General features: G+C 42.9%; 1 protein-coding gene and 1 long non-coding RNA gene across 30 annotated transcripts in view; one reads left to right on the top strand and one right to left on the bottom strand.

Moving 5' to 3' along the window:
- The window catches only part of LOC145526208 (uncharacterized), a 418885-nt gene that overhangs the window by 115312 nt on the left and 275709 nt on the right, over positions 1-27864 (top strand). For 18 of the 29 annotated variants that reach the window (XR_014068761.1, XR_014068757.1, XR_014068760.1 and 15 more), the window contains exon 1: positions 23822-23958. Coding sequence is in view for 8 of the 29 variants with exons in the window: in XM_081541326.1 (XP_081397452.1) it covers positions 23938-23958 (21 nt within the window). In the remaining 21 variants the exon portion in view is untranslated. Of the gene's footprint in view, positions 1-10912; positions 11027-23821; positions 23959-27864 lie in introns of those variants that run through there. The other 11 variants (XR_014068759.1, XR_014068751.1, XR_014068741.1 and 8 more) reach the window with 1 other exon arrangement.
- LOC145526212 (uncharacterized) lies at positions 16556-23709 on the bottom strand. The gene is made up of 3 exons (XR_014068767.1): positions 23606-23709; positions 20282-21578; positions 16556-20164 (listed from the first exon to the last, which is right to left on the bottom strand). It is a non-coding gene; the product is annotated as an uncharacterized LOC145526212 (long non-coding RNA).

Below are 27864 nucleotides of genomic sequence, written 5' to 3'. Positions count from 1 at the left end.
ACTAAAATGGCAGCATATGGTCCAAAATATGAAACTCACCTACAACCCCCTCATTCATTAAATGAGCTTCCATTTCAGAAGCATATACTCCATTGAGACACTACAGTTCAGTAGTTGACACATCTTTCAGGGTTCATCACTTTGTAAACCTTTTCAGAGTTTTCTTCCCTCCAAATTGAGGGAACAAAGTGGAGCTGCTTCCCCTTTGCCACCACCGCCCCCCCTTTTAATTTTTGGCTGTGCTGGGTCTTTCACTGCTGCACATGTTTTTCTCTTGTTGTGGCAAGCGGGGGCCACTCTCCAGTTGCGGTTCACCAGCTTCTCGTTGCGGTGGCTTCTCTTGTTGCGGAGCACAGGCTCTAGGGCCTTAGGCTTCAGTATCTGTGGTCCGTGGGCTCAGCAGTTGCAGCTCCTGGGCTCTGGGGTGTGCATGGCTTAGTTGCTCCATGACATGTGGGATCTTCCAGACCAGGGATTGAACCCACCTCTCCTGCATTGGCAAGCAGTTTCTTTACAACTGAGCCACCAGGGAAGCCCTGCCCCACTTTTAAATAAATAGCACACCTTCCTCTACTTAACTGTATAAGGCCTTTAGAAAGAAAATGCTCATTTAATTTCCTTTGCGATGTAGGGTTCCTAGTCCTCCTAAGAAATGTGACACACATTAGCACTGAAGAAAGTCTTCGTTTTGCTAATGAACCAGCACAACAAACTGTTCTTGTGGTATTTTGGGAAGCAAACAGAAAGCTCGTAATGGTTTGTTAAAATAGCAAAGAGGTAGCACTTGGATGTGGTGTTATATGTTCAAGGAGATGGATTTTAAAATAAGCAAATCTGGAAAATGAGGATTTCATCGATAGGGAATGATGCTTCGATGAAGCTCTATTTTCTCCCCAGATTTATTTTTTTTAGCTGGGGGACATGAAGACGCTCTTCCATTTATATAAACTTGCTAGGCTAATTGTAGATGTTTGGGATTTCCTTGAAAAACCATTATCTTATTTTGACAGTTGGTGTTTTAAGGACAGCATAAAACTCCCAGAATGTTCTAAGAGAACATTACCACAGGATTGGATTTTTTCCCCATGTTCATTTAATGTGAAATTCTGTGGAAGAGATGATTTGGAGACAATTCCTCCTGTACTCACTTCTCTAAGTGTCAGTCTGGAAGTATGGAAGAGGAAATGTAAAAATGCCTGCCCCAGAACTGCCAGCAAGAAGGTTTGTGGGAGGGTATTAGAAAGGAAACTAAACAGGGAACTGTATTCAGTGTCCTGTGATAGCCCATAATGGAAAATAATATGAAAAGGATGAATGTGTGTATATATATTTATGTGTGTGTGTCTGTGTGTGTGTATATATATGTATGTAAGTATATGTATATATGTATATATATATATATATGAAAATGAAAAAAAATGAAAGCGTTTGTCGCTCAGTCATGTCCGACTCTTTGCGACCCCATGGACTGTAGCTCGCCAGGCTCCTCTGTCCATGGGATTTCCCAGGCAAGAATACTGGAGTGGGTTACTACTGCCTTCTCCAGGGGATCTTCCTGACCCAAGAATCGAACCCAGGTCTCCCGCATTGCAGGCAGATTCTTTACCATTGAGCTACCAGGGAAGCCCATATACATATGCATAACTGAATCACTTTGCTGTACAGCAGAAATTAACCTAACATTGGAAATCAACTATATACTTCAATGAAATAAATTAAATTAAAAAGGAATTTGAGATCAGCCTTTCTTTGAAAAGGGAACAATTTTGTAATGCCTCTCTATCCTTCAATCCCTTTTGCTAGTCCCCATCCCTTTGGGTTTTCTTGTCCCACTCTTGCCCCAGCCACTCGCAAAGTAGAACTGAAAGCCCAACAGGAATCACCAGTGCCATGACCCCCATGAAACCAGCTCACCCAAACAGAAATCAAGAACTCATAGAAAAATTTTTCCACCCCTAGGAGGAAACAGGTTACTGTTACTGCTGCAAAATCTTTTCCCAAAAAGCTAAAGTCATTTGACTATCACAGTCTAATTCATCGTCATACTTTGGAAGAGTTTGTGTTGTCCCCCCCCACAATATACATAAGGAACCACTGAGGACCAAAGGGAGCTTTGGCTTGTCCAGGGTTACAAAAACATCGTGCTGAATCACAAGACAAAGACCTTAGCTTCTCAGTTCAGCAGCTTGTGGCAGCATGTATCACTTTTCAAGGTTATGCTTGAGATGGTGGAGGAATTCAGTGGCTGCTCTGGGGTGGTTTGTGGGATCCTTGATGTAGACTGCCCTAAGAAGCTCACAATCAAAAGGAAAAGTTGTTTCAATATGCTGCACTTGGCTAATTTCAGGAACCAATTTCCTGGTAGAGAGAATCAACCGTTTGGCCCACTTGAGGCATCTAGAGTAGTTTTGAGCTTTCTTTGCACATCAAGTGTTAACAAAGTAGGACTAGTGGACATGAGGGTGGATGACGCTAAAAGTGTTGAAACTTCTCAAAATGTTTATTTCTTTTCACTTCCTGGAAATCTGAGAAATGATCTGAAATGACACCTCAAGTCTGCAGCATAGTGACCTTAACAAAGACCTCTCCTTTTTGTGTTGGGACTAGTCATTTTGGATATGCAAGATCACTCCATCTTATACCAGTGAATTTCAGTTGTATGGATAATCAGTCAGAATCATTCAAGTCCAGAGCAATCTTTTTTCTAATGTCAGATTTTATAAGACTAGTCTACATTGTTGCCTCAGTTTCTGATTTCCTTTCATTCTTCTTGATGGAGTCTTAAAATACTGCATTGCAGCTAATAACACAAATGATCTCACTGCAGAAAGAAAATGATCTATCCTAGATCATAGGATTTAAAAATAAGCATGACTCTGGGGATGTTTAAATATGGTGATAAAATGTGAATTAAAGTTCACCAGTATCCCATGTCACAGTCATTACTTTCTGTTTCCAAGTAATTTCATTCGTAGACCTATCTGGAAGAAACTCTAAAATTTTTTGACATCTCTGCTGTCGTGATGTATGATGGTAGCAGTCTTGCTTGGCATCTCTCCTCTCAGTTGATGTGCTATGATCAATGTTGAGTCTGTTCTTTTTATTTAACTCAAGTTAATATAACTTACCAACTTCCAGAAAAACTATTTCTTCATTGGTTGTTCAGTTCCTAACTTAATGTTTTGAATGATGGTGTTAGGTAAGTTGTACCTAGGCATTTGAGAATGGTTGGGCAATTTATAAACTTATAGGACCATGTTTGTGTTGTTTTATTTAAACAGTGGAGAAAAAGAGAACTTTTATCACGTTAGTGCTTTTTAAAAGCATGATTATTTTTACTACCTAAAATAAAACATACTGTTCAGTGTCTTCATTGTTTTAATAATAATGAGATATTGAGTTTATTTTTTTGTTTTTGTTTTGTTTTTTAATTTATTTTTTATTCAAGGATAATTGCTTTACAGAATTTTGCTGTTTTCTGTCAAACCTCAATAAATATTGCGATGTTTTAGTTTTTAAAAACAGAACTCCAAAAATGTTCAGTTGTGGATAAAGGAATGTTTTTCATTATCCAGTTGGCCTCTGTATTATGAATACATTGAACAGTGATCCCACCCTCAGCCTTGTTGGACTAGAATTTATCACATTAGTAGGCATTATTTTCACTCCTGGTTGAAGTTAAGATGGTGCATGCCATTCTGATGAACACATTGGGACAACTGGAGAGAAGGGAGGTGGTTGGTATTGGACCAGGTAAATAAGCTGGGAATTGCAAAGCGACAGATGTGATCTTTCTAGTGACATGATGAACCATGATGAAATACCAGGATATATACAGTATGACAATTAGAGTTAGGAGATGGTCACTGCAAGACTAAATCCCTCCTTTCTTGGAAACACAGCCAATAGGGACATGGCACCCTCTCAAGCAGGCCTCAACTTACTCAGGAATATTCAAGAAGAATGCATCAATGGACGAATATTTTGCTGAATGTTTGCTCTCAACCCAGGACTGGAGGAGATGTTGAAACTGTGAGAGGGGTAATAAAAGATACAGTGAGGGTCTTTGAAGAGCTTATCACCTGGAAAGAAATGCCAGTAAATTCGGTTCAGTTATTCCAGAAGCTTGGTGGGTAGAGCTATTTGTTGGGCACTGTACAACATGTCACAGGTCAGACAAAGATAAAGACGTGGTTCCCATCCCTGATACACTCATTGTCTTAGGTAAGGCTATGAACTCGTAAATAACAATAGAAGGTGGTACTGGCAGCATGCTGTGGTGGCAGAAGGAAGGCACTGCTACTTCTTAGAGCCTGTAAATGCTTACTGAGGGGATGATATCCAATCTGGATCTTTTCTTTTTAAATATTTTTATTTATCTGGCTGCACTGGGCCCTAGTTGTGGCATGCAGAGCTTAGCTGAAGCCTGTGGGATATAGTTCTGACCAGGGATTGAACCAGGGCCCCCTGCATTGGAAGCTCAGAGTCTTAGCCATTGGACCACCAGGGAGGACCCTCCAATCTGGATCTTGACTGAAGTTATATTTGTTTAGCATGCAATAAAATTCCATACTCTTACTTGTGCTGGGGATTCAAAGAAGGATAGGATGGTGTCTATCTTTGAGGAGTTCATGGTCTGTATTACTAGAAGAACAGGTTATGAACCACCCCACTCCCCAACACATGGAATAGAATAGGGTGTAAGTATGAAACAGGTGTAAACAGTTACTGAGAGGACCAGAGGAGGTACTTATGTCCTTTCGGAGAGTCCAAAAAGGTGACCTTCTTGAGCTGTTACTCAATAGATGAGCACTGTGAATATATTGAGATGGGATATAGAGAAGAGAAGAACTAATTCTGCCTGGAAGAGGGTGAAAATGGGTCATGACTTTGTGGAAGAGATGGCATAGGTCTGAACATTGAAAGTCACGTGGAATTTTCCCAGGCAAGGATAGTGAGGTGAGAGCAGAAGAGAATCCCAAGAAGATGAGATGGCATGAATCAAGACCTGGGGTGTGAGAGGGCATGGTGTGTCTAGAGGAACAAGGTCAAATTTATTTTGGCTGGAACGCATGAGGCATGGAAGGAGTTGGGGAATCCCGTTCAGGAAAGTAGCCTGGAACCAGAACGTGAAAGCCAGGCTAAGGAATCTCGTTTGTTTGCTTGTTTCTGAAAGGCAGTGAAGAGCCATGATAATTGGAGGTTTTGAAAAGTAATTTGGGCAGTAGAGAGGGCTTCCCTTGTGGCTCAGCTGGTAAAGAATCTGCCTGCAGTGTGGGAGACCTGGGTTCAATCCCTGGATTGGAAAGATCCCCTGGAGAAGGGAAAGGTTACCCACTCCAGTATTCTGGCCTGGAGAATTCCATGGACTGTATAGGGGAGTAGAGGGGGAAGGGATTGGAGGAAGGGATTGCTCATCAGTGATGAGCAATGTTATCAGAATACCTTGGAAACTTGTGCAGGAGACTCAAGCCTAGTTTTTCCCTTCGTCTTCTGTCTTTTCCTTCAACTAAAATTTCAGATCCTGTATGGGCTGATGGAAACATTAATAGGGGTATTTTGAAAAGCTTACTGGATGATGTTGATACATACTTCCCTCCACTATTGCATTAATCTAGTCAAGAGAGGCTCCAGGAAGGCTGAGACGATGGAGATGAGAAAGGATGATGTGAGATGCATGAGAGTTGGAATTAATGGGATGGATAGGAGGAGGCTGTGATGGAGACAAAACATAACAAACACTTACATACCTAGTATAAGCAACTGAGAAACTATGAACCAAAATGATCCCATGAAGAGGAGTAAGGTCTTTGAGAAGATTATGGATTCTACTTGAAACATGTAGAGTTTGAGGTCACTGGAGGCAGTTGGTAACGTAGGCTGGAGTCTCTGTGCTTAGTTGCTCAGTCATGTCTGACTCTGTGCAACCCCTTGGACTGTAGCCTGCCCGGCTCCTCTGTACATGGGGATTCTCCAGGCAAGAATACTAGAGTGGGTTGCCATGCCCTCCTGCAAGGATTTTCCCAACTCAGGGATTGAACCCAGGTCTCCTGCATTGTAAGTGGATTCTTTACCATCTGAGCCACCAGGGAAGCCCAAGCTGGAGTTTAGGAGAATTTAAACCACAGACATCCAAGTCAATCATGCGGCAACAGAAAACACCACATTGGTGTTTTAAAAGGCAACAGAAAACCAGAGACAAGGGAGATTTGTGTTGGCTGGAGCAGGCAGATACATCTCTGTGAAAAAAATGGACTTTGAGTTGCATCTCAAAGCATTAATAGAAAATTCAATTTTGAGCGATGAGATTAAAAATGGAGGTTACTTGCAAAAAGAGTGTGGGGTAAGAAAGAAAAATGCTGTTTCGAGAGGGCAGGACAGTAATATAAATGACTTAATAATAAAACCTAATATACTCTCATTTATTTTTCACTCCTAGAAGGAGCCATTATTATTCACAGTTTACAGATGAAGGAATAGGTTCAGAGAGGTTAAACAAATGACCCACATGAGGACAAGTGAAACAGTGGCTCCTTTAAACCTAGACTCTTGTTTTGATCCATGAGATTGTATGTCCTTAAAGGCAGTTATCATTTCTTATATGTTGTTAAATACCTTCCGGCTAATGTGTAGCCTGAAAAGACAGTAGGCTCACAAAAAACATTTATTGAATTATTGAAATGTATCCGTTCTTTTGTATATCAGTTTAGTTATTTGCTATCTACTCTTAAGACTAAATGGCTTCCCAGGGGGCACACTGGTAAAGAATCCTCCTGCCAATGCAGGAGATGCAAGAGATGTGGATTCGATCTCTGGGTTGGGAAGATCCCCTGGAGGAGGAAACGGCAACCCACTGCAGTATTCTTGCCTGGAAATCCATGGACAGAGGAGCCTGGCAAAGTGTCCAACACTACTGGGCAAACACACACACAAAGACTACATATGATATGTAACTTTATAGGACTGGAAAGTATCTTAATAATTTTCCAATCTAACCAGCTCACTTTATAGAGGAGGAAATTCACTCTCAAGAAAGGAAGTGTCATACCTAAAATCTCACATCCAGTTACTAGCAGAGCTGGGCCAGTAACCTTGACCTCAACTTCTTCCACCAAAGCTTTTCTCTCATAACATTCAATCCAAGGGAACCATGGCAGTCATCCCTCTTCTGAGCTCTCCAATGCTTCATGGAAATGAAAAATGTGGATAGGACATAAGAGGTGATTTGATAGGTAAGAACTTTGTCTTTTTAATCATCCAATCAAATCATTGGATTTAGTGGCATGGGTCAGAGAAGCCTGACAGAGAACTGAAGACACAGGAAGTAGTGAATATTTCATCTGAAACAAAGAATAAAGGTAACAGCAACAAATAAAGAGGTTCAGGGAGGCAGCAAGTTTTTCCACATGTCGTCATGGAAAGCTATGGAGCCACCAGCAAGTGGGGTGGGACAGTGACGTGGGGTGGCTCTACATTGCCATGGATGTGGGCTCCTAAGGGTGAGCAGAGCCCCTGGGGCTGCAGGAGCATTGAGTGGCAGCCTCTGTGCTCAGTCAGCACCTTGTGCGTCCAGCTGGCTCCTCTGCTCCCTTCTGCTTGCGTTGCTGGTGTTCAGCGGAAACCCCACCTCAACCAATCAGCAGTGAGAACCTGATCTTTTTACCTGATCCCCAGCAGCCTGTCCTCAGGGCTCAACTCTGCCCTTGCCCTCTGCGCTTTACCTACATTCTAGACAGGGACCTAGGCATTATTAGATCTCACTCTAAAAAAGATTGTTTTTTTGTTTTTGGCCACATGGTGTGGCATGCAGCATCTTGGTTTCCCTACCATGGATAAGACCCTGCACCCCTTACAGTGGAACCTTGGAGTCTTAACCACTGGTCTGCCAGGGAAGTCCCTAGATCTCACTCTTTATCTGTGCATCCTCTCCTGTCCCTCAAGTTCTACCCCTTTAATTTTCTTTTATGGCTCAGTTTTTTTTTTTTTTAATTTTTATTTTTTAATTAACCTACAGTGAAACTGACTTGCTTGTACAGTTTAATGCATTTTAACACCTGTATACATTCATGTAATCATCACCAAAAGCAGGACAGAGCAGTTATATCAACTGCAGAAAATTCTTTTGTGCTGTTTCCTTTGTTGTCATCCCCTTTCCTCCCCCCAGCCCCTGGAAATGCTGAGATGTTGAACATGTCTTACAAATGGAATCATGCTAATGGAACTTTTTCTTGAGAATGGTTTCTTTCACTCCATGTGATACCTTTGAGGTTCATCCATATTGTTGTAGGGCTTCCCAGGTGGCACTCATGGTAAAGAACCCGCTTGCCAATGCAAGAGACATAAGGAATGTGGGTTTGAACCCTGGGTTGGGAAGATCCCCTGGAGAAGGGAATGGCTACCCACTCCAGTATTCTTGCCTGGAGAATACCATGGACAGAGGAGCCTGGTAGGCTACAGTCCATGGGGCTGCAAAGAGTCGGACATGACTGAAAGTGACTTAGCATGCACAGCACGCATATTGTTGTATATATCAATAACTTGTCCTTTTAAAATTGCTGAGTGGTTTTTCACTGTATGGATATACCACATTTGGTTTATCCATTCACTGGGAGAAGGACATTCGGATGGTTCCCAGTTTGGGATGGCTGTAAATAGAGCTGCCATAAATATCCATGTACAGGTGTTTGTGAAAACGTAAGTTTTCTCTTCTCTAGGGAAAATGCTGAGAAGTTTGTGGTGCTGGGTTGACCCCCTTCATTTTGATCATTTCCCACTTTTGAACTAGGCTTACCCCTCCCCTTGGATTTCTGATACTGGACTCTCTCTGTGGCCTTCCCTCTTCCTCAGATGAGCAGGTCCATCAACTAATACATTTTTGGCTCCATCTCTTCCCTCCCATGGCTCTCTTCTTTCTGGCTAGGAGCTCCCAGCACATCATAAAGCTGGAGCCCATTTTGATTAGTCTAACATCATTTTCGGCTCTGAATTTGCAGTGATTTGGATTATTGCACCAGTTTTGAGGTGCCCTCTGCTGGCTGATTTACAAAGCCGGCTTTATGCCTAAGCCCGGGGAGAAATCATAGGTGCAATGGGAAAAAGAAAAATTATCAGGAAGGGATGTTGTTGTGGCAAACTAACATTGTCGTGACAGCCTGATGGGGACTCTTCCTGTATTTGATGCTACACATATAAAGAAATGCTGCAATATTTTTCTGGTATCCTACAATATTGTGCTTGTCTTCTCAATTGTGGGCAAAGATGGGCTGTCTGGAAAGCTGGACTCAGCCTGGAGCCTGTTACCCAGATTGCTGTTTTGTGAAGACATCCGCATACAAATGACTCAGATCCAAACATTCAGAAATGCTCTTGGAGGGCCATCTGGTTCTTGCTGGTTCTAAAAGCCTCATTCAGCCTGGTAGATGGATCCAGTACAAAAGATAGTGAAGGCTCTTCACTGAGGTTTAAATAGCTTCCACTGACCAAGAAGAGAAGCTGCCTTTTAAAAACAGCTGATACTGATGCTCTGAGAGCCAGTGGATGATGCTTCCCTCTCGTAGGTCAGTGGGAGTTTGATAAATATTTAATTGACAATCGTGCGCTTGCACGGAGGCTTTGAAACACACACTCACACAGAAACGCAATTTTGTATCACCATGGAACATGTGTTAATTTGTTTGGGTGTCTGAAATAGGCTGGAAAGTCGGCTGACCCAGTCTGTCAGGCACTGAGGTCTGTATGAGCCTCGGAATCATTGTGATGTGTCATATTTAATTCGTGAAGACAGCACTGTCTGAATGGTGGTGCTGATGGGTGTGCCATTTGTACTCGCTGGCTGCTGGCCTTTCCAATCAAAGGTATGGCTGCGCGTTCTGTGGCCAAAGGGACAGGGAGTGTCTCCTTCCTGGGAGGCTGACCAGCTGGAGAAGGGAGGGAATCCTGTGCTGTCAGCCTCAGCTTTGGGCTCTGACCAAGTCCAAACAGAGACTGGGCATCTAGGGAGAAGGACACTCGGTACTAGGGAACAAAGATTTGAGACAGCCATCTCAGCAAGCAAAATGCAGGACATGGTGCTCGTTTCTCGAGTAACCTTTTGTTTCTCTGAGGTTTGTCTTTCTCATCTGACAGTGGAATGATGAGAGGTGCTCATCCTTCCTTTAGTTTATGCAGACATTAAAACAGTATATCCTGGATTGTGTGTGTGTGTGCTCAGTCGTGTCTGACTCTTTGTGACCCCATGAAGGAGCCTGCCAGGCTCCTCTGTCCATGAGATGTCCCAGGCAAGGATACTGGAGTGGGTTGCCATTTCCTCCTCCAGGGGGTCTTCCTGATCCAGAGATGGAACTTGCATCTCCTGCATCTCCTACATTGACAGGCAGATTCTTTACCACTGAGCTATCTGGGAAGGTGTATCCTAGATAGTGACAGTGTAATTCATACTTCAATGCATTCTCACTCATGAAGACTCCCCTGGTAGCTCAGACAGTAAAGAATCTGCCTGCAATGTGGAAGACCTGTGTTCAATCCCTGGGTCGGGAAGACAACCTGGAGAAGGGAACAGCTACCCACTCCAGCGTATCTTGCTTGGAGAATCCCATGGACAGGGGAGCCTGGCGGGCTACAGTCCATGGGGTTGCAAAGAGTCGGACACGACTGAGCGACTTTCACTTTTCACTCATGAGGATATCAAGTTGTTGGAGGCAGGGGTAGCATCTTATTTCTGTATGCCCCCATCTCAGCACAGCACTCAGCCCAAACAAGAGATGAAAGGGAGCTTGGTAACCACTGTGGATAGAGGTGTGGCTTTTTTAGTGCACCTGTGAAGTTGCATGAAGTTTATAAATGTTGACTCTTCAGGGAAGCCATTTCAGCTTTGCCTCGGGTAATTTGTCTTTCTTTTCTTCCCTCTCAATAGAGATGTTGGTGTCCCACATCCTGTTGGTCTCCTCTCTCCAGGACTGTGGCCCTCCAGGGAAATTTCCCTGCTGAAGGGGAAGCGACAGCCTAGAGGACCTCTTAGAAAGGATCGGTAAGTCCTTACCAGCAAGCTTCTAAAAGAAAAGAACTACAGAGATCTTCTCAGTACCTGTTGCCCCCATCTGAGGACACAAAGCAAAAACCTCTTAACAGTCAAAGGCAAAGCTAATAATTTGAAGTTTTTTAGTTTGTCCTACTCTGTCTCTCCTGTGGCAATGACACTTGAAATGATTTCTGACTGTTAATGGAGAAATTTCACATGGTCGATTTTATAAACCTCTGGTGAGGCTTATTGTCTGCAAGGAAGACTTGGCAGGATTCTGCAGGTGACCAGCTTTATTCCATGTGGACTCTCCTCTTCTCTCAGTGTTCAACACTTTCAGAGAGTCTTAACCTTCTTTTTCTTAAATTATTTTTTAGGAAATAATTAATTTATCTCTATCTGGGATAGAGTTGCTTTACAATATCGTGTTAGTTTCTACTGTTCAACAGAATGAATCAGCCATACATATACATATATCCCCTCCCTTTTGTAGTTCCCTTCCATTCAGGTCACCGCAGTGCATTAAGTAGAGTTCCCTGTGCCATGCAGTATGTCCTCACTAGTTATCTGTTTTATACATAATATCAATCATGTATTTGTGTCAATCCTAATCTCTCAATTCCTCCCACCACCCCCTTCTCTTTTCTGCTTGGTATCAATATATTTGTTCTCTATATCTGTGTCTCTGCTTTGCAAATAAGATCATCTGTACCATTTTTCTAGATTTCATATATATGTGTTAAATATATATGTGTGTGTGTGTGTGTATATATATATATATATATGTTTTTTTTTTTTTTTTCTCTTTCTGACTTCATTTTGTATGACACTCTCTGGGTCCATCCATGTCTCTACAAATGACCCAATTTCATTCCTTTTTATGGCTGAGAAATATTCCTTTGTATATATGTACCACATCTTCTTTATCCATTCCTATGTTGATGGACACTTACGTTGCTTCCATGTCCTGACTATTGTAGATAGCCAGTTCTACTATGAATATTGGGGTGCACAATCTTTTAAATTATAGCTTTCCCAGGGCATATGTCCAGGTGTGAGATTGATGGGTTATATGGTAGGTCTATTTTTAATATTTAAAGAAACCTCCATACTGTTTCCATAGCAGTTAGAGTCTTAACATTCTTTTGAGTGGTTTCTATTGGGCCCTCTCCTAGCCTGATCTCTTGCAGTGTGGCTGGGGCACCAGAGGCTTAAATTGCCTCCTGATGAGTTTGCTGATGATGGTTATTGCAGTGCTTGTATTTTTTTTTTAATTTTGGTAAAATACATATAGTATAAAAATCACCATCTTAACTATTTTTGTGTTCAGCTCACTGGCATTAAGTACAGTCACATTGCCTTGTTATTATCACCTTAGTCCATCCACAGAACACTTTTCATCTCATAGAAATGAAACTCTGTACCTATGGATCAAGTACCACCCCTTCCTCCCTCTCCTGCCCTTGGAACCATCATTCTGCTTTCTGTCTCTGTAAATGACAGCTACTCTAAGTACTTCATAGAACTGGAACCAGACAGTATTTGGGTTTTTTTGGTGGCTGGGTTATGTCCCTTAGCACACCGTCCTCAAAATTCATCCACACTGCAGCATGTATCAGAACTTCCTTCTTTCTTGAGGTTGAGTAATGCTCCATTGTATGTATATATCACATTTTATTCATCTATTCATCTGCAGATGGACACTTGGTTCACTTTTACCTTTTGGCTGTCTTGAAAAACTCGGCTATAAGCGTGGATGTACAAGTATCTCTTCAAGACCCTGCTTTCAGTTCTTCTGGGCATGTACCCAGAAGTGAGATTGTGAAATCAAATGGCAATTCTATTTTTAAGTTTTGGTGGAGGCGCCACTACCCTGTTTCCCACACTGGCTTGTGTCTGCATTCCACCAATGGTGCACAAGAGTTCTGATTTCTCCATATCTTTTCTAACACTTAAGCTTTCCGATTTTTTGATAGTAGCCACTCTAAAGGGTGTGAGCTAGTAGTTCACTGTGGTTTTGATTTGCATTTTCCTGACAGTTAGTGATGTTGAGCATCTTTTCATGGGCTTATCAGCCATTTGTGTGCCATTTTTGGAGAAATGCCTATTCAAGCCCTTTGCCCTTTTCTGAATCGAGTTCTTTGTTTTGTGATTGAGCTGTTGGAGTTCTCAATATGTTCTGGATCCCTTATCAGATACGTGATTTGTAAACATTTTCCTCCATTCAGTGGGTTGCCTTTTCACTCTGTTTATCATGTCATTTAATGCATAGAAGTATTACATTTTGATAGAATCTGATTAATTTTTTTCTTTTTTTGTTTGGCTTTTTGTATTGTATCCAAGAAATAATTGCCAAATCCTGTTTTGAAACTTTCCCCCTATATTTTCTTCTAAGAGTTTGATAGTTTTCAGTCTTATATTTAGATCTTTGATATACTTTTTGTAGGAGAAGGAAATGGCAACCCACTCCAGTATTCTTGCCTGGAAAATTCCATGGATGGAGGAGCCTGGTAGGCTACAGTCCATGGGGTCGCAAAGAGTCGGACATGACTGAGCAACTTCATTTTCTTTCTTTCTATAGTTCCTTTTGGAGGAGGAAATGGTAACCCACTCCAGTATTCTTGCCTGGAGAATCCCGTGGACAGAGGGGCCTGGTGGTCTACGGTCTATGGGGTTGCAGAGAGTCGGACACGACTAAGCAACTAACACACACACACACATACTTTCTGTAGTGCTTGTTTTCACCCCTTCCTGTACAGTGAATTTCTTAAGCACAGAGACTGTGGTTGTTCATTTTTATATTCTTAGTGCTTAGGGTATACCTGACACAGGATAGGTGCTCAGTAAATTATAGTTGAATGAAGCAACTTTATCAGATATGATGAGACTAAATGAAGGCCTATGTTTATAGTGATTTGCCATTTTCATAATAATAATAATTATAGCAGACTGTCTTGGAGACCCATAAAGAAATCTCTGAAATAAAAATGTCAAACCGGTTTCAAGGGCTTTTTGGTATTGTATTTATTTACTTTTCCTTGAGGATGTTGAATAGTACGCTTGAATATTTGTCACACTAATTGTGTTCTCATCATACTTGACCTCTAGTTCCTTTCTCATGAGCTCTGTACACTGTGAGCTCCATCATGATGAAACAATTAGACAAGGTATTCTACCATCCATGGTGCAGTGGTAAAGAATCTGCCTGCCAATGCAGGAGCCACAGGAGATGTGAGTTCGATCCTTGGGTCAGGAAGATCTCCTGGAAGAGGAAATGACAACCTATTCTAGTATGCTCACCTGGAGAATCCCATGTTTAGAGGAGCCTGGATGGCTACAGTCCACAGGGTCGAAAAGAGTCAGACACAACTGAGTGACTGAGCACACACATTCTACCATCCACGTGGGTCCCTAAAATCCTGCTTCAGCCAGTGAAGGAGGTGGACACTGGATTGCTAACTGGCCTTGGGAAACTTATTCCCACACCTCTGTTTCTCCCTTAGTTTTCTCGTTTATCAAATGAGAGCTTGTATAAGATTCCTTCTGGTTTTATTTATTTATTTGGCTGCTTGGGTCTTAGTGATAGCATGTGAAATCTTTCTCTGCACCATGCAGGATCTTTCATTGCGGCCTGCAGTCTTTCTAGTTGTGGCATGCGGGCTCAGTAGTTGTGGTGCGAGGGCTTAGTTAAGCTGTGGCATGTGGATCCCTGGCTGTTCCCCAACCAGGGATTGAACCCACATCCTCTGCATTGCAAGGAGTATTCTTAACCACCACTCCTTCTAGTCCTAACATGATGATGAAAGTTTAGGTATTGCAGTGTGTGTGTGAATGCTAAGTTGCTTCAGTCATGTCCAACTCTTTGTGACCCTATGGACTGTAACCTGCCGGACTTCCCTCTCCATGGGATTCTCCAGACAAGAATGCTGAAATGGATTGCTGTGCCCTCCTGCAGGGGATCTTCCTGACACAGGGATCAAACCTGCGTCTCTTACCTTGGCAGGTGAGTTCTTTACTACTAGCGCCACCTGGGAAGCCCAGGTACGGGCAGTAGAACATTTCAAAAAAGAGTCAAAATTCAGCCACTTCTGGGAAGAAATAAAGACAAGATCACCACCATCCAGCCTCTTTCTGAGCACCTTCCTGCCTGAGAAATGACCTGAGAGTCAGGTAGAGAGAGCCACAATGCCACCTTTGCAGTTAAGTTCCTGCTTGTGCCCCATGTGTAGGCAACGGGAGCAGAGGATGAGTTGAAAACAAAATTCCTATTATAGTTGTGTGGTCTGAATCAAGGACATCATCTCTGCATCTCGGTATTCCAGAGCCAGTTGTCTCATGCTTGTATGTGTGTGTGGCACAACCAGCTTAAAAGATATGAGAGCTCCTATTTATACCGTTGGCTAAAACTGTGAATGCCATGCTACATGTCCAAAATGTCCAAAATGCCATACATCCTACATGTTTCCTGGGCCAGTTTCCACCGAGTGAGGGGAAGTTACAACTACAGCCTCCCTGGTAAACATCCTGCAGGAGGTAGTCTGTGTTGCACTGATATCTGACCCCGAGGCTGCCTCTGCCAAAGCCATCATTGGACCTGTCTGAATCTGGATATTGGGTCATCTTCCTGGTACCAGTCAAACAGCAAGGCCTAGCGAGGGCATTGGGGAGATCTGGGTTCTTGCCTCCACTATGTCCATCTGAACACTTTGAAAAAGTGACTTACCCTCACTAGGAATGGGTTTCCACAAGTGTGAAAAAGTAGAGATTTTCTCTGCTGTTTTGTATAGAGAATTGGGTTGTTGAAAAAGGAATAAGTAGCTTTTACTGAGCACGTTCTAGGTGCTAGGTCCTGTGCTGTGTGTTTATACAAATTATCCTGTTTACTGCTCAAATGGCTCCATGAAGGAGCCACTATTAGACTCCTCTTAGGATGGGAAAATTGATGGCCTGGAGAGGTGAAGTGTTTAGTTCAGAGCCACACAGCTTATGCACACAGCAAAATCAGGACTGCAGTGTACCTCTGCTAGGCCTGAAGCCAGTGCCTTCCCCACATCGTTAGACCTAGATATAGAGTAAAGTGGGTGCATTTTTCACTGATGGGGGCCCCCCTCACCCTCTCCTTCCTCTGCTCACAGTGCTGATTTGCTTTCCTTAGGGCTCCTGAGGAAGGGAACTTGAAACCATATTTTCAAGTGAAAGAAGTAACTTTTGGTTACATTTGAGGGGGTAGGTGGGACAAAGTGCTAGTCGCTCAGTTGCATCCGACTCTTTGCGACCCCATGGACTGTAGCCTGCCAGGCTCCTCTGTCCATGGGATTCTCTAGGCAAGAATACTGGAGTGGGTAGCCATTCCCTTCTCCAGGGAATCTTCCTGACCCAGAGCTTGAAATTCAGTCTCCTGCATTGCAGGCAGAAATTCTTTACCGTCTGAGCCACCCAGGGTGGGACAAAAACAATCCCAGTGCAAAGATCCAAGCACAAGTGAGGTTCATCTACCCGTGCTCTGGCCTTGCAGTCCTTTCTTTTCCTCTCTCTTCCTTTTTCTAAACATACTCTTCAAAACCTCGTTCTCCTTGTGGCCCCTGGTGAGGGTGATGGTGTCCAGATTTCCGCGCCGGGGCCTGGGTTCACAAAAGGCCAAGTTGACGTCCATTCTGCATCTGGCTTATTTGATGCCAGAGGAGTGCTGGGGTCTCCTGAGGAGCCAGGAGAGATTTGCCTCCTGCAGAGGTTTGGATAAGCCCCAGCTAATCTCCATGGCTTCTTAAGGGCACACCTGTTTGTCTGCCAGCCAGCAGCCTCCTGGCTCATTTCCCGTGGGACGGCTGGGGTCAGAGGGCCTCCAGAAAGCCTTTCATCCCCCACTGCCCCACCAGGCCCCCCTCAGCAGCACCTGGGCTCCACACAGAAAACTTCCTTTGAGGGGAGATCAAGACGTCCCTCCCCAAATGGGGTCCGGTGCCCTTTCCCTTCCTTCTGAGGCAGCTTGCCTGCTCCTTCTTCCTAAAAAAGCGTTTAATTCAAGCTTTATCATGCATGGCTCCAACTTTATCCCACTGGGGCTAAGCTGATCTGAATTAGTTTCTGGGCTGCTGAGCTGTGAACACGTAGTAGGTGCTCAGTAAATAAAGATGATGTCTAATTACAATCTGCTTGGGCATCCAGGAAAGCCCCGTCAGCTTTCCCTGTGTTTTGTCACCAGAAAGTAAATAATAACACTGGTAATATTAAGATGGCAGAGAATTTGAAAGTCATTTCTGTTTAGCTGTGGAAGTTAGAGATTGGAGGCTATCTCCTCCCTCTTTTCCCAAATCACATTTCCTTCTTAATTATCTTTAGGAGTAGTTAGTAGTGAAACTAATTCTTTTTCTGTGAGCACTGTGCTTAGGATGGGTGGCGAGAGGTTGCTCTTTGACATGCGAAGCTCCCAGGGGTTGGCTGTCTTCCTCCTTCCTTCTGCCCCTCCTTCCTTCTCTCTCTCCCACCTTCCATCCTTCCTTCTTTTTTTCTCCTTTCTTTTTCCCTCCCCTCTGTCCCTCTCTTTCCTGTTCCTAAAAGGAAGACAAAACTCATTTTGGAAGAGGGAACTGTATTATTAATGGTACCCTTTGAGGTACCATGGCTGAAAAATCTAGTTTGAAAAACTGGGATTCTCTCTTCCTTTGAACTCACCAGTTGCTCTGTAGGCTTATCATTCCACTTGTCCCTAATTCCACTGATATTTGTTGAGCCCTTACTCTGAGACCCTGGATGGAATAACATGGGATGGATCCAGCCCCATGGAGACGAGTTTAACTGAAAAGATGAGCCATTGGAATTATATGATAAAGTTATGTGTGAATTGATCGCCAATTGGAGTTTTAAGGAAGGGAGGAGAGATGAGCAAAGATTTATTACTCTGATGCCAAGCATGATCTCCTGAGCTTATACATATTTCAGTTATCTTCCCAAACCATGCAAGATAAGCAGTGTTATTCCCATGTTATAGTTGAGGAAGTGGAAGCCCAAAGACATTGAATAGTTTGGTAGATTGTTTGCAGAATTAAGACTATAATTCAGGTGATAAAACTTTGCCTAGAAATCAAGCTGTAATTCGAACCTGGCACTGGGTCTAAACAACCGTTGGATTCTCTCCTTTTCCGTCTACACAGAAAAACAGCTGTGAGAGAGGCAGAGACTTCTGTGTAGGCAGCCGCTTTAGAAAGTGAATACTCCAAAGTGATTTTTTTTTTTAAGGGGAATGCATGTAAAGATAATTTACCAGCTAATTGCTAATGTCCCCTTTCAGTCCGGATTGTGTATATATCAGGGTATGTGGTGACTTTAAACCATAAGTTTTAATTATTTTAGCTGCAGTGCTGCACCTCTGCCTCTGCCAATGGCATTCCCATCAAGATGCTCCCCGCTCCCTGAAATGCTTTGGCATTGTCTCTCTTCTGATAACGTGTACACAAAAGGATGCTCCCCACCTCCCTTTTCCCCAGCGGAGTACACAAACAGCAAGCAGATAGACACTCTCTAAGCGACTGCAACTCAGAGCCCATGATATTTTGGCAGAAAGTGGAAAATTAAACAGCCAGTGCTGGGTGCAAGAAAATAGCATAATAGGGTAAGTGTGAGAGAGTCAGGAGGCAGTAAATGGCCCTGGAAATGTCGAGATTCTGGGAAAGTAGGGCAGGATAAAAGCGGAGACAGCATCTGTGGGAGCCAGGCAGTTGTGAGAGACTCTGAATGACACAGTGTGGGGATCTGTTACACAACACAACAAATAATAGTAAAGTAATCATTGGGCCTTACGATCGACAGATACTCTTTGTTTGAAATGCCACCCTCCTGGCCATGAACACCAGTGTAGCCATGGTTATAAATGGCAAGGTTATAAACTGCCTCTTCCTCCAGCCAGTAAAATTGCAGAAAATAAGAATCAAAACAATGGATGCCTCCTTTCCTCCCTAGATAGACTCTCCCCTGGCCCAGCAGTAGGCACCATGCATGCCCTTACCACATCTTTTTTTAAAAAATTTTTAGTTATGCCATGTAGCATGTGGGATATTAGTTCCCCAACCAGTGATTGAACCTGTGCCCTCTGCAGTGGCAGCACAAAGTCTTAACCACTGGACCACCAGGGAGGTTCTCCTTAACCCAGCTTATTCAATCATAATAAGCAGCTATGTCAATAAACAGCCATATCAGAAGGAATTGAGGGACAGAAGAAGGGATTGAGAAAGGAACTGAGCTTTTCCTTTCTAAAAGTTTGTTAGGAAGTTTAGTTTCTAGTTTGAGTGGGTACGTCTGTGTGCTGGCCTTTCTGCACAGACCATCTCAGTTTGTTCTCACAATACCACTTTGAGGTTGATAGCATCATTCTGACTTTAAAGATGAAAACTGAAGTGCAGAGAAGGGAAAAGTCTTGCTCAGCTTCATCCGGTGGTGAAGTCATGGTTCTCATTCAGATGTGGATGACCCCCAGGTTCCTGCACTTTCCCATTCACCCTGTGTTTCCCATGGGTGGAACAGTTGCGAAAGTATTGCATCTGCTCATCTGAGCTCCTTTCCCCAAAAGCCATTATCCACAAAAGATCTTTTGGACATGAAAAACTTCTCGTTAAGTCTCTGGAAATCTGGAATCAACTAACCCAAAGCCTCAAGTAATTGGAATGATTCTTATATATTTCAATATTAGATGAAAGAGACAAAGGAGAGTTAAGCCACATAGTTTAGGAGTTTAGCAAAGCATTTGCTTCTTGGATATACATTTATTTCAGTACATTTTTTTTTTCAGCTCAATAATATATACTTCTGCTCTGTTGAACTATGACTTCCAGAGTTTAGAATGATGACCCAGAAGTGTGGCAGGGACATAAATCATTAAAGAGAACCAAGGAAGAGCATAGAAGAAAGAGTACTGATTTACAAAGTCTTAAGAATTTTGGCTTGAACCCCCAATGCAACCCACAGGTCCTGCCTCTAGGCATATACCATCACTGTAACCTTCAGTTCTATCAGCTGCTAGATAGGCATGTAGTGCCTCAAAAGGTCATTGTGAAAAGTCAGAGAGATAGCATGTGTATCCATTACCTGGTGCAGGGGATGTGCATTGTACCTGCTCAGTCAATCCTAGTGTTCTTCATAAATCAGAAAGTTAATCTTTAAACACAAGTAAAACAAAATGGATATTAGTCATTTACAATTTTTCCATCTTTTGCTATTTATGTAGCATCTGTGAAATGGGTCGAGAGGGTTGAAGAGATTCAGATCATTTACCTTGGCAAAAGGGTCCTGAGAATGTGCTCCCAATGTGGAATTTTTTTATGTCCAGTCAACTCTCTGCCTCCTACATTATTCCTGCTCCTGCCAGTGTCTCACAGTGATATATTGAACAACAACAATAACAACACAGATGTTGAGGTTTGAGCAACCCACAGTAGAATTTACCAGCTTATTGCTTTAATGCAACAGTCCAGTTTTCTCTAAGCAGACTCAGTCAAGGGGAGCAAATAGTAGAGTACAAGGCTGAAATCTCCTTGCTTTCTACATTTCTTCATAACCCATTATTTTATGCCTCGACTCTCTGCCTAAATAACTCAGTTGCCTTCGGAGGTATTTGTTCTTGTTCTTGTGAATCCAGACAGCTCAAGAGCTTGCCAGTAACTTGGACATGATGAAGATCATGAAGAAGAGAATGGCTTTGAAACACGTATTTGCAAGTGACTGTTTAACATTGGAGCGAGGCAGACCTTGGTTTGAGTCCTAGATTTACTGCTGACAATCTTCAAGCTTTAGTTTCCTTATTAGTCAGCTGTATCTGGCTCACGTAATAAGTTCTCAATACATTTCAGTCATTAAAAGAAGTTTGCTTTCTGTTTATCCTACTGTTAGTAATCTCATTTAGCTACCTCCCAGTCTCTTCTGAGACTGAGATGTAGTTTATACCCATCATTCTAAAAACAATTCACATTCTCAGTGTTTACGCCTTGGATTAGCCGGATGGGCACTGCAGTCTTTGGGGCTTCTCTGTTAAAGACAACACAATGCGGTATCCACCCTCGGCTCCTGCTCTTTTTCTCCTTGCCTCTCTCTCATTCTCCCCTCCCAAGGAGGGAGGGGTGTCCCAGTGACAAGGTCGATATGGCAGATGTAGGGCTTCCATCAGGAGCCCTGCACATGGGGGACATTTTATCTAAATTTGCAATGATTTGCTTCTTACTGCAGACACTCCTCTTTAGCATTATTGATCTCTGTCTGCGGAGCCACGTCAGATGTCTTTGACCCTGCTTTGCACCACAAGCAGTGGAGAAGCCGCCCGAGACTGTCTGGCACTGGATTGAATTCAGTTCCTCATGATGTTTGCAAAGGCCTTTTTCATTTTGCCTTGAAATGGCTTGTGCCATTGTAGGTGGGGTCCAGAGCCTGCCTCCTTTGTGTCACACCTTGCAGTATAGTAACTTCTTCCGGGGGTGAGACTCTTACCTGCATGGATCGGGTTGTTCCAAGTTGAGAAGGGCTCTTGAAGCTTGGGTTTGTTCTCTAGGAAGTTGGTCAGGATAGTTTCTGAATAAAACTAGGAGGGGATGAAAGAAGATGTTGTTTATATAAAATTATTTTTTAAGGATGTTTTTTGATGTGGGCCATTTTAAAAGCCTTTATTGAATCTGTTACAATACTGCTTCTGTTTTATGTTTTGGGTTTTTTGGCCATGAGGTACGTGGGAGTTTAGTTCCCTGACTAGGGATCGAACCCATACTTCCTGCATCGGAAGGAGAAGTCTTAACCATTGGACCACCCAGGAAGTTCTGAGAAGATATTATTTAATGAGTGCATATAAACTGAAATGGTAGCATAAGTGGGAAGGAAAGGAGAATAAAGACTAAAAGTAGGGGTGCTGTCTTCTTTTCTTTTTTCTTAGAATTGAAGGTTTTCCTGAATTATCCCCAGGGCTTTAGTGAGAAGAGAAGCCAGGTGAAGATTTTTTCTTTATTGTTTTATTTTACCCATCCAAAGACCAGCTCAAAATATTACACTCCCTAGGTCTTCCTGGACCATCAGAATTCCCTACTCCAGCTTACCACAGCTCATGAACTCAAACCCATTTTTTTTTCCCTTGTATTCTGGATCCTGTGTGATAATACAAGACACCTACTGTTTGTGCCGTCTCACAGTGACGACTTCTGGACTCTTTGAAGCCCTGAGGTCACTCAGAGAGACGAGTAATAATAACCCTGGAGGACCCAGAATAGCCCTGCTTGAAACATTTAATTTTCATAAGAGAATGATGATAACTTACATCAGTAGCAAATATATAGCAGAGAAATAGGCCCCTGGTCCACAGAGAGCGGATCAATAAAGGTTGTGCTTGCAAGATGAAGTAAATCAGAGAGTTGGGGTAATTACTGAACAAATTTTCTCTAGAACCTCTGCTCAGGAGGGGTTTAATTTGAGTGCTTACTTTAAATTTATTGTCCCCTAAATTCATCAAGTTTATCAGATTTTACTTGTGCAGGTCCAATCTCTTCTCTCTGTCAGTTCCTCTCTCTCTCCCCACCACCTCTTTTCTCTCCCCCGACTTCCTCTGTGTGTGTGTGTGTGTGTGTGTGTGTGTGTGTGTGTATTTTTCTAGGTGGCTGGAAATTGAGTGATGATCCTCTACCAATCTCATCCTTAGTCTAAATTTCATTTTCTGCCAGGACTGGCAATATTATCAAAATTGTTAACAAATTATTGTGTTAAGTTATGGTCCCTTGAAGGTGAAAGACAAATAGTTGACTATCACACATTACCCTTAGTATAGTTCTTTTTGTAGGATATAATTATTTTATGTTTTTGCTGGCATGGCTAGCACCAGGCATCCCAGTACATCACATATACTCTGTTGCTTAACCCTGTTGCCATGACAACCTCAGCATTCTCCCACAGCAACAAAATTTAAATATGTATCTATGAATTTGAAGAAACAACTATAAGATTGAATAAAACTCTACTAACATCAGTCTGTTTCGTATGGAATTCTGAGATGATTTTCATAATAACAATTATTGCATATAATGACATAAAATGCAATCCATAGTTAATCTTTCCTGGTAAAGTACAGTGTAATCAGGTTCTTTCATAGGCAAATAGGTGAATGCCCTATTCATTATCTTTTGAGTGTCTTGTATGCCACTGCATTAGACTCATGTATCAGTTAGGGTGCTCTCTAGTAACAAACAACTCAAAACTATGGTTTCTCAAAAATGGAAGTACAGTTCTTTCTTTTGTAGTAATCCAGTACACTGTTTCTAGTCAGTATGAGTGCAGTAGAGTGTGGCCCTGCACAGCGCTTAACACACAACCATTGCTGTGCACCATTACCCTGCAGCCTGTTACTAGGCAACCATTACCCCAGGACCATTACTGGTGCTGCTCAGCCATTGGTTGGTGCTACAGAGGACCCCTCCCCCAAGCAACCAGCTGTCAGTGAGTGACTGTTAGTGGTCCTGCTCAGCCATTGGTCGGTGCCACAGTAGGCCCCTTCCCCAAGTGACCAATTGTCAATGAGTGACTGTCAGTGATCCTTCTCAGCCATTGGTCAGTGCCACAGTGGGTGCCTACCCTGACTATTAGTGGTACTGCTCAGCCATTGGTCAGTGCCATAGTGGGCCCCTACCCCAAGTGACCATTAGTGGTCCTGGTCAGTCACTGGTCAGTGCCACAGTGGGCCCCTCCCCCAAACAACCAACTATCAGTGAGTGACAACTAATGGTCCTGCTCAGCCATTGTTACATGCCATAGTGGGCCCCTCCCCTAGGCAACCAACTGCCAACGAGTGACAGTTAGTGGTCCTGCTCAGCCGTTGGTCAGCACCAGAGCTGGATCCTTCCCCGAGTGATCAACTGTCAATGAGTGACCATTAGTGGGTGATTCAGCCAGTGGTCAGCAGAGTGATGGTCATCAGGCAGAGTGAGGTAAGAGGTAGATCCTGGCCTTCTCCTGGAGGCCTCCAGCTCATCTGGCCTCAGGTCAGTAGGTGACCTGGGGGCCCAGGGAATAAACTGAAGGATGTGTCCTGCAGGAATCCAGAGCCCTCATCAAAGCTGCCCACTGGTGGGGCCAGGCCTTGAGGCAGTGGTGACCTTGTCTGCCATTCCCATTACCTGATGGCAGTGGCAGTCCTCACAGGATGCAGTCTGCCCCCCACAGTCTGGGCACCCTGAAGAGCCTGGGGACCTGACCTTGAGGGACTGCCAGCTGAGATCTGCCTCCTCTCAGCCAGAATTGGGACCTCAGACAATGACAGTTGTACCTTGGGACCTGGCCCTTTCTTGTCAGAACAGAGGATAACATTTGTTTGGTGGAGATTTATAGATACATCATTACCTGACCACGACCTGACCTCAAGAACATAGGATCTACGTCAGGACGTTTGCAACAACTCACCATGCCCCTCCCTCACCTTTCCTAGAAAAGAGCTTTGCTGAAGGCTTTCAGGGAATTTGGGGGTTTGAAGGTATGAGCCATCCATCTTCTTGCAGGGCCTTGCAGTAAACCTTTCTCTGTTCCAGACCAACATTTTGGTATAGTTTGGCCTCTCTGTGCATCAGGCACATGGATTTCTGGTTTTGGTGACAGTAACTTTCTTTAGGGCAGTGATCCAGAGACCCAGGTTCTTTCCATCACACAGCTCAACCAGCCCCTGAGCCCTTCTCAGCCTCAGCATGTAGCTGGCAGCAGGCAGAAGACAGCATGGAGATGTGTTGTGTTGTAAACGCCTTGAAGCGAAATGCACACCTTCTCATTTTCCATTGGCTGAGATTAGGTCACGTGGCTGCCACTAGGTGTAAATGGACCTGGAAAATGTAGTCTGTGGCTTGGTAGGAGTTTCTCAGCAGTAATTTTATGATAGCAGGAGCATCATGAATTTTCATAGGTAGCTGGCTAGCTCTGTCAACGTGCAGGAAGATAGAAAGAAGAAGAAGGCATGCTTCAAACACATGAAGGTTCACAGTTTGGGGGGAGAAAGTCATGCGGTAGTAAAAGGTGAGCTGGGTGCCATGGGAAAGCCTGCTTCCACTTGGCAGGATTGGGGAAGTTGGTGGCAGTGCCATTTCATCAGGGTAGCTTGCATTGTTAAGAAGACATGTTCATTGTTGTTAGTCACTCAGTCATGTCTGGCTCTTTTGTGACCCCATGGACTGTAACCTGCTGGGCTTCTCTGACCATGGGATTCTCCAGGCAAGAATCCTGGAGTGAGTTGCCATGTCCTTCTCCAGGGCATGTTTCCGGCCCAGGGATCGAACCCACATCTCCTGCCTTGCAGATGGATTCTTTGCCACTGGGCCACCAGGGAAGCCCATAGGAGGCATAGCGTCTAGTAGTTTTAAAATAATGAACTTGCTTAAAAGCGTATGGGCTAGAGAAGATGGGATTGAAGAGGAGTAACTAGATAGCAAAGTTGTCTCTGCTGATTCTCAAGTGATAAGCCTGTTTTTCTCTTGCACTCTCCACTTGCCTTATCATGAGTGGGTGACCTTGATGAGACATTTTCAACACAGTATCTTTGGTTTCCTTTAATCTCCTGTCAGTTGCTATCACTGTCAGCATGACCTAGCTCCAGTAAAACATTCAGTTTTCATTTCTGCGTTAGCAGGAATGTTAAATTATGAGGACATGTCAGGATGGGAAGAGGCCATACACACCATGGACACATTACTTGAGGGGAGTCATTGAAGGACACTGATCTCTACTCTCAACATTACAAGGATTAAGAAGGCATGCATTTTGACTTTCTGGATTCTTCTACAGTTTGAATTGATATAACTTGTCACTTGAGCACTGTCTCTTTTGAGTGCTGACTACTGTTGTGTTCTAGCCAGGTAAATTGGAATAGACACCTACTTGCCTGGAATGAGAATGACAAGTTATCAGTTTACCAAAAGGCTCCAAGACTCCAGACATAACTTTCATTGGTGGGTGAGGTGATTGATAAAGGATTTGTGGTTGTAATGTTCTCTGAAGTGTGTTCAAGAAACAAACACCAAAATGCAGTGGTCACTGTAAAAATGCTTTGAAAAGTTATAATGACTTCAATACAAATGAAAGACAGAACAGAGTAATGATTTGGAATGGAGAATTTCTCTAGTGACATTTGTATGAGGCACTTCAAGTAATCTGTCTTACCTAAGGAAAAGCAGAAGTTGGGTTTGTGTGATTTCAAAGCATTTCAGTGATTCTTTGAGATGCTTGCCAACCATGGTAGACATGGCAAGAGATTAAGATGGATGAAAGAAAAGCATTCAAGTATTTGGAGATTGGTTTGGGAGACAACAAAAGTAATAATTGATGAAGCATGAATTTAAATGCATAAACAGGCAGGAGAAATGGAGGCAGATAATTGGATCAAAACCCCTCTCTATGAATACTGTACATTTTGATATATTTTGCCATTTAACAAACTCGTTTTCTCTCTTTGAAAGCTTTTTAAGGGAAAAAGAGAATTTCATAGTTTAACTTGGTTTTCAGAACTTGGCCCTTAAGTTCTGGTCATGGCTTTGTTGCGCCTTCACTCTAAAATAGTATTTTAATAAAATATTAAAAGTCATAGACCAAAAATAATAAATCTAAGCTTCCCTAAGATAATCACTTTACTTTCTGCTTCTCTAAAAAATATAAAATGGTCACTGGGCAGCCTGAGCCTGTGTTTTTATAAGTCTATTAATGGATAACGTTTTTCTAGAGGTCTTGGATTCTAAGGGTACATGTGTTTCTAGTTTTTATTCCAATTGCCTCTGATATACCCCACATTTGATTAGTTGCATAATGGAAGTTTTAATCATGATATAGCCTTTTGACTCCACTTTTCTCTTAGTGCTGGTTTTCCTGTCACCCTCTTTTTTTTTCTTTCTGGATTTGAATCTTTTTGTGTTCAGTGCTTGGACTTAAGTCCTAGATCTCAAAAAAGACAAATGCCTCCCTAACTCTTTTAACTTACGTTTGTAACATTGGTGATGTACTTGTTAAACAATTTAATCTTTTAAATGAAGTTTATGTTCTCTGTTTGACTGTTGATGGGATAGGTGACCTCAAATTTCTAAGATAATGCTGAGCTCTAAAACATCTACATTGACTTTGGCCAGAAAAGAACACAAGCTAAGACCCACTGCAGACAAATGTGTCTGAGTGATGAGCTGGGGCCAGGGGAGTTTAGTCTCATGGCAAAGTCAGTCCCTTGGGACCCAGACATCATAAAGGAGCGCTACAGGGTGTTTGAGTGAGAGTATAATTGTCCATTTTTAACAGTTTCTTCTATGTAATGAACAAAAGGCCTTTCCAGCAGGGATGGGATGTTGCAGTGATGTCCATATCATAGAATAATATTGGTGATTTTCTTGTGAAGTCATTCAGTCATACAACTTTCCAGTTAGAAGTGGTATTCAAAGTCACTGACTCTAGCTTTCCAATGTGCTTCCATAGAGTGTTCTTGACTAAAGAGCATTCAGCCTCTGTGTGACCCCAAAGTTATATCAATAACAAATAAATCCTGCTATTTTATCTCTCTCCCAACTAACTGTAAGTTTGAAAAGAGCTCTGAGCGACTAACATTGAGATCAACTAGATAATGTAGATACCAACTAACCAATATGGTGGTGGCAAATATTCTGCATTTAATGTTGGGGAGTAACCACTGATTGTTAACTGCTTTATTAATAAGAAATAGACTCTAGAGTTTTAGAAAGTCAAAGGATCTTCAGTATCAGGCATGTGGTCATTGAAGGCTCTCCTCAAATCTGAAATGTCCCTACTCTGGGAATGTTTGAGTGAATATTGATGAAAAATATGGGAAGGAATCAGGACCACTGACTGAAACCCACAGC

Source organism: Giraffa tippelskirchi, chromosome 11, assembly GCF_054371585.1.
Source record: "Giraffa tippelskirchi isolate mGirTip1 chromosome 11, T2T-mGirTip1v1.2.pri, whole genome shotgun sequence".
Taxonomy (NCBI): domain Eukaryota; kingdom Metazoa; phylum Chordata; class Mammalia; order Artiodactyla; family Giraffidae; genus Giraffa; species Giraffa tippelskirchi.
The sequence above is the reverse complement of the archived record's forward strand: the minus strand, read 5'-3'. Positions and strand labels throughout refer to the sequence as shown.